The 11831-nt window shown below is 38.7% G+C and overlaps 1 protein-coding gene across 1 annotated transcript in view; it reads left to right on the top strand.

The window, feature by feature from the left end:
* ITPR2 (inositol 1,4,5-trisphosphate receptor, type 2) overlaps positions 1-9387 on the top strand; it is a gene marked incomplete at both ends in the record, with an annotated part of 112632 nt that extends 103245 nt beyond the window's left edge. The window contains 3 exons of the mRNA XM_010193547.1: positions 5939-6129; positions 6969-7111; positions 9279-9387. Of these exons, the coding sequence (XP_010191849.1) occupies positions 5939-6129; positions 6969-7111; positions 9279-9387 (443 nt within the window). The remainder of the gene's footprint in view (positions 1-5938; positions 6130-6968; positions 7112-9278) is intronic.
* Between the last annotated feature and the right edge of the window lie 2444 nt (positions 9388-11831).

Raw genomic sequence — 11831 nt, 5'->3', positions numbered from 1 at the left:
GGCTTGCTTCTCTTCTTCAGCAGACCCCTCTGTGACTGCAAGAGGTTTGGAACACAATGTACATTGAGGTTTTTCTTCCCCAGTAAACATTTGGCTACCTGGCATAAATAGAATCAGGGAATACTATGTGTATATTAATGTGGCTTGGTCATATGATCACAGTAACAAGAATTGACACATTGTACATATATCACTTTTGCTTTCTATTATTACATAGGACTGAGCTTTTGCTTGAAATATAGTCCAAAAAATGAATGATCAGAACAGCTTTCATCTCACTGGTAAAATAGCTACAAATAAAAAATGTTTTAAAAGTCCCCTGATCTTTGTGAAAACAGAGGAACTAAGATGCCTAACAGTTTAATTTATTTCAAATGAATTCATTATCAAAGGATAGTGTTCAGTTCCTACATTTTATAATCTTTGCAAGATTGAGAAGGGTGGAGGGCCAGTCTCGACTTTTGTATTTTAAACCATCTGCTGTCTTTCCATATTGTAAATTAGGGAATGTCACTTGTCCTCACAACTGAAGATCTGGATTGTATATCTTAAATTGTACTGAAGCAGGGTCTTTCTCCCACCACTGACCAGTCTTTCAGGACCCATGCAAAGGCCTGCCTTTGCTTCTTAATTAAGTGATGATTTCTATATCTTCACCCCCAAGCATTAGTTTTCTGTCACAAGGTCAAATCTAGCTGTGTTACACTCTCGTCTCTGTAGTTTTCATTAGCTTTCTCCCTTATGATTTTACATTTTTCCATCTTCCCTCTGATACCACGTGGGTATCCCAAGGATGTATTATGTGCATGACTGTGCTATTACCACCAATAATGAAATAACTGGAATTTCCCAGGTGAGTAAAGAGTGGCAGATAGAAACCTGCATTTTGTTAGACTACTCCTCTTGGCAGACACTTTAAAAAAATCTGTTAGCAAGCCAAATTATATTAGTCATTACCAGATTATACTTTAGGATGCTGTGCAGGAGAAGCAAAAGGACAGTCCTTGTTTCCATCCTGCAAAATTGGAAGCGAGTCCTGTAAGATCGCTATTTCATAAGTTCACAACAGGAACAGGAACAGAGGAAGTATTACTGTGATGGTCAGGGGAAAGGAGAACTGTATTACAAGAAGAGACTACAAGAACCCCATGGTTTTTTGCCTAGCAAAACAAAGGGCTGTGTTGTTTCTCCTTAAAAGTACTTAGGAAGATAAATAGTCACAAAGAAGAGACATTTAAGCTGATGGACAGTGCTGACCCAAAAACAACTGGACATAAATTATGCCGGGTTGTAAATAACCTAAATAAATGTAGACTGTAAATCAGAGGTTTGGAACCAACTTTGGAAGGTTGTCCTTGGTCAGTGGGCCAAGAGAAAATGGAGAGAGGATGGATGGCAGAAAAGCCAGCTTCATTTTAAATGGGGCTTGATGAATTTTTCAAAAAATATTAAAGAGCATAGGTTGTCTGTAATAGAGAGCCACATGAAGATGTGGTGAAGTCTTTTCTACTTGTATATTTATTCCCCAGTTTCAGCTCACCAATACCTCTTTGTACAGAATCAAAAAAACTCTCCTGTGGTGCTTCTTGACCATGCTTTTATGTCTTCTAAAGCCCTTTCCTTTTACCTCACAAATTACAAACAGGAAGCATTAAACATAAAATCTAGGTTATGTTTTATTGCTTCTTTGGAGTTACTGTGCATATTTTAATGTCCATGTAGATGAACTTCCCTTTAACAATTTTTTCAGCCCTGAAAATACTTAATTTCACTTCCCATTTGAGTTTTAAAATCTTTTTTTCTATTTATAAAAAGCTAGACCTTCATTTTCAATTTTTAGTTCAAATAAAATAATTATCCTGTTGTTACTTTTTTGACAGCAAGAAGAATACATTTCAGATGAAGCACATATTTTATTCTATTTTAACTGTTTGTGTTTCCCTAATTGCAAGAAAAATTCAATGATGATCTTTTTACAGACTGATAAATATTTTAGCGTAGATTTTCTGTTGGAAAAAACATCCAAGTGAAAGGTACAAGATTGGCAGGCTTGTGTCTTGTCTACACAAAGCTTTTATTTCCTTTAAAAAGTCTTGCCGTTGCTAGCGTTACTGTCTCTCCATCCAAATGCATTTGTTAAGCAGTCAGTAAATGATTAAGGAGCTGGAGGGACTGATTTATGGAGCAAAATTAATTGAACTAAATATGCATCGCTCCGTTAAGTGACAACTGGGAAGTGTGGGAGAACATGATATAGCTGTCTGCGACTACCAGAGGGGCGTAAACAGCAAGGAGAGTAAAGCACACAGGCAGGTACAGCTATGGCATTTTTGTGACCCACATTGCCTGTCACACTTCTCCTTGAGATGCTTTGAGGGGCGAAATGCCTCCGTCTCCCCCAGAAAACCCACACCAGGGATGGTTTAGGGGAGTGCAAAGTGTACTAAATAGCTGTGAAGCTGCTAAATACTGTTGTATTTTGTATATATTGCAAAGCTAATGGAGTGAATTTTAAAATTAGGGAGCACTAGGTGGAAATATCAGGGAGAATGGCAAGGCCCTTTATGGCAAGGTAGATTACTCTGAAGAGCAGTCTTCCAAGGAAAATTACAGGCAAGGGCCACTTCCTGGAAATCCTTAGTATTAAATTGATCCTAAGACTCAGGTAGGCGGAATAGTGAAAGGACAGTGCTTCAGCAAGCATTCCTGAAATAGGTCCTTTTACTTTCAATTTCCGTGCTTCTGTGAAGAGAACTACATGCAGGTAATTTAACAAAATACATCTCAGTCCATTTCAGTCTTTCTGTTAGCAGCTGGATTATGCTCCTGTGACTTCAGTGAAGTCCTGCTCACTTGTAAAGAGTGGCTTGATTTTTAGCTACTTGATTCTCGACATTAATGTTGCCCTTTTCATTTAAGTCCCTATCTCAGAGTTCTTTTTTCGTAGTTTAAACAGTAAAGGAGAGGAAAGCTGCTGATGCACTGGATATGCACAGAACCATACAGTGCAGAGCAGAGCATTTTACTGTGACCTGGCTGAATCCACGATACCATGTTGCTTATCATTTAGATGGATACCGTTTGCTTGGTTTGGCTCAGCTGTAGCTATTGCTGATAGCTTAATTGTGAGCAGCAGATTGAGAGTCAGTCATGCAAAGGATTTCCCAGCAAATCAAGTTTCTTCTGACATTGGCAAAACAGTGTAGTGTGTTTGGGGTGTAATTAGGCCTGTGCAGGTGCCCTAGGTAGGAACTAGGCAATACATGAGCCTGTGCTGTGCCCTCCGCTGTAAGGCAGAATTTACCTTAGCTGAAGGCATGTAGTAGTCCAGCATGGTAAGTATCCTGCTAGATACCTATGGTACCAGGTTGCATACAGCCGAGTAGCATACTTTTTCCCTTCAAGCTCACTAGTCAGATCAAAGACTAGATTTTACCCCATCCTGGCTCCTTTGTCTACCAGCTCTAACCCTACTTTGCAAGTTTGATTGCTGTCCAAAAGTATTTCTAAGTGGAACAAAAATAAACATGCTTTTAAATATTTATGTTCATACTTTAAGGGAGATTGACACATTTTGAAGAGGAAAGCAGCCTACAACACCTAAATTAAAAATAAATATTTATGTTCACATTTGTTCATCAGCTTTCCAAAATGTAAAAATATGTTTCATGTTGTTTTAAATAATGGAATGTGAAACAAATGAAAGATAAACTTTCTACAAGCTGCAAAGAAGTAAGAAGACAAAGGCTTTGTTTATAGCTTAGATTTCAACAGTGCCCTTTGACAACTAATACAAATCTTAATTACAAATGGAATTATACATATAAGAAATGTTCAAAACAAAGGAGTATTTTTTTTCTCTCTCCCTCTGGTTTTCTTTGTGATAGTTTTAATTAGCTGCAATGCTTTGAACAATCATAGTCCTTGACTGCTCCTCAGACACTGATGAAAGTTGTTAACTTCAAATGGCATCTATAGGCCTGCACAAGTCTGGGTTTTCCTCTGAACAGCATGCTCCCCATTGCTAAATTTATTCCTGGATATATCAGGATTCTGCATACATATCACTTAATTGAGAAGTGAGCATTGTCCGATAACATTCCAGTGATTGACATTAGGACACAAGAAATTGGATTAATAGGCTGCAGCACCCTACCCACATTGGCAGAACTTTAATGGACTTCCATAATAAAGTAAGCAGCAACAGGGCAAATATGTTTTGAAAAATAACTCAGTCAAATAATATGGAAAAACAGTCATTAGAAATAATGGCCAGCCGTACGAGGTATTTTACTCATGATAATCAGGAATCTTGCCTTCAAAACAAATAGAGAGTGGAAAGGAAAAATAAGCTGCCAGTGTGGAAACTGCTGCACATCTGTTGCTGAGGATTCATGTATGGTTGTGGGGAAATGAATCTTCCTGTCTTGACCTAAGATTTTTTTTTTTTTAACTCCCTATGGCAAACTATTTAAAAGAAAGTGCCTACCAGAAATAGAGTAGGAGCTCTCTCTTCCTTCCCAGTTAAACAGCCTAATCCACAGGTGGAGGCCCTGGTCCTGCATCAGGATGCACCCTTGCAGTGGGAAGAGAGGAGGGTACCCAGCACCCGCAGGAGCTATTAAGGGGATGAGGACATGTGTGACAGAGCACTCCTGCCATAGCCTGTGAGATTGGGAGTTGAGGTGTCACAGTCAAATTTAGGTTTACAATAAATGCTGCCGTTACAATATAGCATTTGAGGGAAGAGAAAGTTTCTGCCTGAGATCCGTGACTCACTGTGCTTGGCAGCACGCGAGCCCTTGTTCATCAAAGCTGTATGCCTGATGCCCTGCTTGCACATACTCCTGTGGGGTTTGATGCATAGGCAGTTTAGCAAAAAAGGGCATCTGTTGACTTCACAAGTTTGGGACTTGAAGTTGTGTATGTTTTAAGAACTGGGAGGGAGGGGTGGAGTATTTTTGAGGCCTTCTGCTACTGCGGAAAGTGTGCATGTTAGCACAAAACAGTGGGGAAATGTCTCAGGGAAATGCTGTGCAGAACTGTAGTATGGGCTAACAGTTTTAAAAAATCTTCCCTGTTTCAATAACAAAAATGGAAAAACTATTTGTTATTACAAATTAACTAGAACTGCTTCTCCATTTTACTTCTAAGATTTTATTAAACGTAAACTGTGCCATGGAAATTAGGTGAAATGACTTAGAATACAAAGCCTAATCAGTGCTATGTTACTTATCTTTCAAATAGAGGTATTGATGCATCGATACCTTTTTTAATTTGTTAACCATTGGTTAATTATTTTTTTAAACTATCAGCTAAATTATCACGTTTATTAACAATTGGCTATATTGCAGTGGCATCCAGAAACCCCATGGCTTAACAAGCCTGGCTATATAGGAAAACAAAGGGAGAGAAAAGAAGAGACAGTCTTTTTCAAATTTAATTTGTATGCACTTGGTTTCTCAAGGTCTTCGCAAAAGAAAGGCGCAGAAAAGCAACAAATTGCACTTGGGATAGATTGGCCAAATGTGCCTATGTCTGCTAGAAATAGGAGGTTTTGAATTTACTTCTGAACAGAGTAAAGCTAGCTGTGGAAATAATAATGCATTCTCTTTTTTTACACTTAATATCTCTGGATCTGATTTTTTTTTAAGTTAGCAAAAAATTATTCTGTTTTTAAAAAATAAACATCTGTAACAATGAAAATATATACTAGAAATTATCCTAATCTCATTTAATGTGGTACAGCTTTCTTTCCTTAACTAGATTACAACTGATTTCTACCAGTTTAGGCTTTGATCCTTATTTTTAAAACCTGTTGAATTGAGATCCCCTGCCCCTTAACTTCAAGACTATCAGGATGTCGCATGCCATGATCTTCGTAAGATTTTCAAGTTTTTGCTACTATAAATTTCTTCTTTTTTCCTTCCCGTTAAAGCAAAGAACCGTGGGATTGCAATTCCAGTGGATTTGGACAGCCAGGTCAACACCTTGTTCATGAAGAGTCACTCTAACATGGTGCAGAGGGCAGCCATGGGGTGGAGAATGTCAGCCCGCAGTGGACCTCGTTTTAAAGAAGCTCTTGGTGGGCCTGCCTGGGATTACAGGAATATAATAGAAAAACTACAGGTACAAATATAGCAGATTGCTTGGGCAGTAGCTGTGGTAGTGCATTTGTCTAATATGTGCCAGATGTGGAAAACACCACAGAGAGACTCACTGCATTTTTAGTGCTGGATTACAGTGGCCTTTGCACTTCTAGGTGGGAGAAGCAGAGAGCTCAGCTCCTCTCTGCTGTCTGTTCAAAGTGAAGCCAACATGCAGGGCCTTGTGATCTGTAATCTGAATTCAGCTCCTCCAGAAGGCAGTAGAGGGGTAGGAAGTATGTTCTTTTCCTCAAATTGGTCCACAGAGAAGGATCTCCTTTCTGCCTTTTCATGGCCACATGTCCTGTTTTGGCTGCAGAGGAAGTAACTGGAGGGGAGGTAGGAGCCATTATGTCAGGTTTGTGTCACTGGAAATTGCCTATAAGATGGAGATCACCTTGTGCATGTGGTGGTCAAATGACATCAGGAGTTTATGAACGAAGAAAACAGCAGGACCCAGACAAGTGGAGGATCCCTAAACACCAAGGCAGCGACACCTCAGGTGATACACTAACTACGTAGGACAAGCAGTGTTTTTCCAGCACACCATCATCCTGACTGTTGCTGTGTGTTTTGTGACCATTACTGCAGAGAAGAAATTTGAAAGAGAAAACCACAGATAGTAATGGGCACCTTCTCCCCCTTGCCCTGCTTGAGAAGTGGCATGAAGAAAGGCTTGAGGTTGCTTTACTGTCACCTGAGTAAACAAGGGCTATCAGTAGTGAGTCAAATAGCCCATTGCACAATATTTTGCAACTCCACAGCAATGTTCTTCCAGTTTTCTTGTAGTTATGAATGTCATTCTTCTTCCTTCTTCCCTAGGACGTAGTGTCCTCCTTGGAGCAGCAGTTCACTCCCATGATGCAAGCTGAATTCTCGGTGCTGGTTGATGTGCTGCACAGTCCAGAACTTCTTTTTCCTGAGGGGAGTGATGCCAGAGTAAGATGTGGTGCTTTCATGTCCAAGTAAGTGGTGTAAGGAGAGGCCTATTTGCTTCTTTGGAAAAGATGGCAGGGACTTAAAATTTTCAACAGCACTTACATATGATTTTCAACAGTGACTTAAGCATGTCAGTGTCTGACTTCATACTGAAAGCTTAAACTGAGGTCTTTTGCTGCATGTGTTATGTTTCTCAGCAGTTAAGGAGTCTGGAGAGGAGTAGAGAGAGAGGTTGCTTGCCTCATCTGCCTAGAAATGGGATGTTGGTAGCTCATTATTTTGTGTCAGGCTTAACCTACTTCTGTTTTCTTAATGCAATTCATAGCAATTAATTTTGCTATTAAGTTTCTCCAAATCTAGAGCAGAAATTTAGACTTTCCACGGTAGAAATTTTAAGAATTCATAATTAGGCTCAGGGCTACTGTGATTTTTTTGTTGGGGTTTTTTTTTGGTACAGCAAATAAATCTTTGATTTTCATTTTAAACTGCCAACAGCTCTTTTAAAAATAAATTTCACTGGCACCCCTACCTGGTCTTGAATTATTAGATGTTTTATTTGCAGTCTGTGCATTGGAATAAAGTCTTGCAATTTTTTTATTAGTCCTCAAGTAAGATGCCCTCCCTGCCCTTGAGAAACTATAATTTAAACAGAGGTAACTTGGGGGAAATGAATGCATTTGGCAACTCTCCTGATTCCTTGGCTTTTTGCATATTCTGCAGAGGTAGTGTTATAACAATATACTTTATATGTTTGGGGAAACTAAGCTAAACCTTGAGCTTGTCTCATCCCATGCTCTCTGTCCAAACTCCTGTTCAAAGTCAGCTCAAATCAAGTCTAGGGCTGCTGGATATGGCCCATGTAATGCAATCAACAGTTTTCTGTTTTATCAAATTAACTTCCATGGCAAAGGAATGCTTTGTAGAGCTATACAGAATTTGCAAGATGTACTACTCACAAAATATTATTAGTACTGCAGGCCTGAGAGCTGCATTGTTTTCCACTCATAGCTCATGAAATTGGTGAAGATGACAGTGGGAGAGTCCTGCATGGTGTCTCCACTGAGCCCAGGATACTGTTAGTGCACTAATACCTGGAGGTATTTAAAAGATGTGTAGACATGGCAAATAGGAACATGGTTTAGTGGTGGACTTGGCAGTTTAAGCTTTACAGTTGCATTTGACAATCTTAAAGGTCTTTTCCAACCTAACTGAGTCTATGATTCTAACTTAGCAATGATCTAAACACAATCAGTTCTGTTGGGTTACGGAGCTTTGATCTAGATGATGCACTCAGCCCTTCCAGCCCTGTTTTTGGTGACTGTGATTCAGGACCATTAATGGTGCCATATTTCAGTGTAAATCGGTGGCTGCAGTGCCTTTGCTGTAGTCTGATCCTAGGCTATAATTTAGTGAACGCTGTTCTATCCACTGCAACCCAGCACTAGTACTGATGGAAAAAAACATGTCCATGGCCTTCAGATTTCCTCCTTCCTTCTGTTTTCACAAACATTTCTCCAGCAGTGAGGCAAACTAGTGCAAGGACCTGCTCTGCACAGAGACAGAAAGGCTCCTTCTGGTGTTGACTTAAGCTGACTTCAACCCAAGCTCCCATCATGGTCTTAGTTGGAGTCAGAAATGTACCTTGTTTTCTGGCTTGAAACGGTCTTGTAAAGTTGTGCAAACATAAACAAGTTATGTTTCATCCAAATATCTGCATTTCTGAATGCTTCCACATAAGGTTTTAGGGGATCTTTTTGGCTGGATGCCGTGTGTTAATTATGTAATAAATATAACCATCATGAAGGTTGGAAGGTGTAAAAGTTGTAGCTTTTACAGCTCGCAAGATGCATGGGGAACACTGGTTACCTTTAAGTAAAATTTAAAATAAATACATGGTTACCTTTAAATAGAGAAAGGATAAAATAGCAAGTTTGGATCTTAATCTGGATGCACTTATAAAAAGTGGATGTAGAATTCTGCTTTCTGTACGGGCAGTAAGATATGCAAATTGACACCAAAAACTCACAACACCTTGAAAGTCCCATTTCCTTTTTAATTATGATTTCTCTCATCTACTTTTATTTCCTTTCCTTGAGGAAAAATATAGTGACAGGCAATTTTTGCATAAAGAAATTGTAGTATGGCTTAGCAACAATGTGCAATGCTTTTTAAGGTTTAATATTTTACTTTAAGGTTGATTAATCACACAAAGAAGCTAATGGAGAAAGAAGAAAAGCTCTGCATTAAAATTCTTCAGACATTACGAGAAATGCTTGACAAGAAAACTAACTTTGCGGAAGAGGTACTGCTACCATTTTAGTATTAAATATAGAACTAATAGCATGGTATTAAAATGTTGTCTCTAGGACAGTAACAGAACCTGACATGATTTCAATTTCATACATGTTTTAAAGATAATGTGGTGTCTTAGGAACAATGTGGTAAGGCAGAAAGTAAGATTGGAACAAAAGAAACTATCTGCCTTACATGGGTAGTTTTGCGCTGGGGACTTGACAAGAGTCAAGGCAAGGAAGCTGAAATGAATTAGCAGTAGTGAGTATTACTATCTATGGTTATTATATATTGGATATCCTGTATTTCTGGAGACTGGTCTTATGTCACATCTGATTTTACCATAAAATCAGTTAGAAATATAGGGATTTTTAATTGCAGGTGCATAGTTTTTCCCTGCTGTCTGTGGTGCCAGACTTTTGTACTCCTTACACTTTTTAATGCTCATAAATGTGTGATGGGAATATGTAATATTTAAGCAGAGCTGCCAGTTTTGGAGAGAAGTGACACTCCTAAGTGTCTAATTATTTCTTGCACTCATCTCTCTCCCTGTATTGCCCAGTTTTCTTTTCCAAAACCAAGTCTCTAAAGTACCTCTTTCATCTTGCCTGTGCCTTTGGGCATCAGTAGCTAGATTCACATCTACATGTCAGCTGTACCTTCTTTTTGAGCCTGATCCCTGTGCCTTTTGTGTAATTTCCTCTTATCCATATTTCTAAGTATTCCCCAAATTCTTTCAGTATCATTCATTCTTAAATATAAATCATAGAGCTATTAACTGATCTTTCAGTGCCATCATTTTCATTTGTTCACAGATGACATGTTTAATCAAGTATGTTCATGAGTTTCACTTTACCTTGAGAAAAAAAAAATATTGATTACAACCCAGTATTGCACTGTTTCACTGTTTTTGGCTTTTATACCCAAATATTTTCAGATATCTAAGTAACAGTGCTTATTCACGTTATTGTACCTGGCAAAATTATCCACCATTCTGTATACTAGCTATGAGATTCAATCTTAACCCAAATCTAACCTTAAGAAAAGTCAAGTCTACCGTGGTTAAGATGCCCTTGCCTACTTCTAGGTGTTTGAGATTTTACTTTTAAAGTTAAATGTTTTTGTCCTGTCATATGATGTGATAAAGTACCAACAGAGTATTTTCTCTTTTATGATAGATGAGCCATATATTAGAAATGGGAAATATTCCCAGTGTCTTGTTTGTTATGATTTCAACATACGGACATGGGAACATATTGCCTAGGCTTCTAAGCAACCTGCTAGACAGGATAAAAAAAATCTCAAGGCAGAACAGTGAAATGCAATCAAAGGCAGCAATATCAAAACATCAGCCCTGCTCTACACAGAAGACAATCAGTGCCACAGAGAAAACCAACTTCCTTGACTTCCTGATCTAAGAAAAATGTGGCTAGGCCTGGGCAGACAATTTTTTTAATGCCATAAAAACTGTTTCACAGGGGAAGCAGATATTATTAATTATTATTCATACTTATTCTAATAGTTTTAGTTTTCTGGGTCCATAAGGCTGCTGCATCACATGGAAAAACTAATTTGCTTTTGTAACTGATGTAACTCTGATGAACTTTGCCAAACCTCTCCAAAATAATTGCACAGACCCACTAAAAGTTAATGTTGTCTCAGGACAACTATGGGGGAAAAAAAAAAAGCAATGCTTTAATGTATGACTTAAAACAAGCAAATACAAAATTTCCCTGTTATAATTGCTCTTGGTACCTACCCTGCTGTGGATGCTGATAAAGCGAGCCTGAGTGGAGCCACCAGAGGGAGTGTGCTCCATTGGTATGTAGGGGCTCTCCAGGAAGCCCGGCCTCTGGTTCTCAGAAGTGGATGAAAGGGGTGTAAGCAAGGTGGGTGGAACAGCTGTTTGGGAAACAGAATTTCTCCCTCGTGCTTTCTGTTGAGTCCCATAGATTTTACACTGAGGAATGTAAGGAATCAGTGCAAACAAATAAATGAGTAAACAAGCCTGTATGGTTTGCAAGTGCTTCTCTGGCTTGCTACTCTTATGAGTCATTGTTCATGGTATGGACTTCAGTAAAAATAGCACAATTGATAGCCTCTTGTGCGTTTCCAACTTTTATTGAACTGTGATCTCACTGCTCGCAGAGTTATTCGACTATGTTATGCGCATACTAAAAAAAAATTGTAGTAGTAAATACATAATGGTAATACTAGAACAAAGCTACAGAGGGGCACATGGCATCTTGACAGCAAGACTAAGTTTGTTCATCGCACATCGTCATGTATTTTGTGTGATAAATTTGACAGAAACGGTAAATCTCCAAGTTCTGCAAACTTTCCCCCAGTGAGAAACAAGGATGAAATAATGAAATTTCCTCTCTCTTTCTCTTCTCTTTACCTCTCACAGTTAAGATCTAGGTCTGGAAACCTTGCCTTCTACTGTCTTTATCT

This window comes from Mesitornis unicolor, unplaced genomic scaffold, assembly GCF_000695765.1.
Source record: "Mesitornis unicolor isolate BGI_N332 unplaced genomic scaffold, ASM69576v1 scaffold25961, whole genome shotgun sequence".
Classification (NCBI taxonomy): domain Eukaryota; kingdom Metazoa; phylum Chordata; class Aves; order Mesitornithiformes; family Mesitornithidae; genus Mesitornis; species Mesitornis unicolor.
The sequence above is the reverse complement of the archived record's forward strand: the minus strand, read 5'-3'. Positions and strand labels throughout refer to the sequence as shown.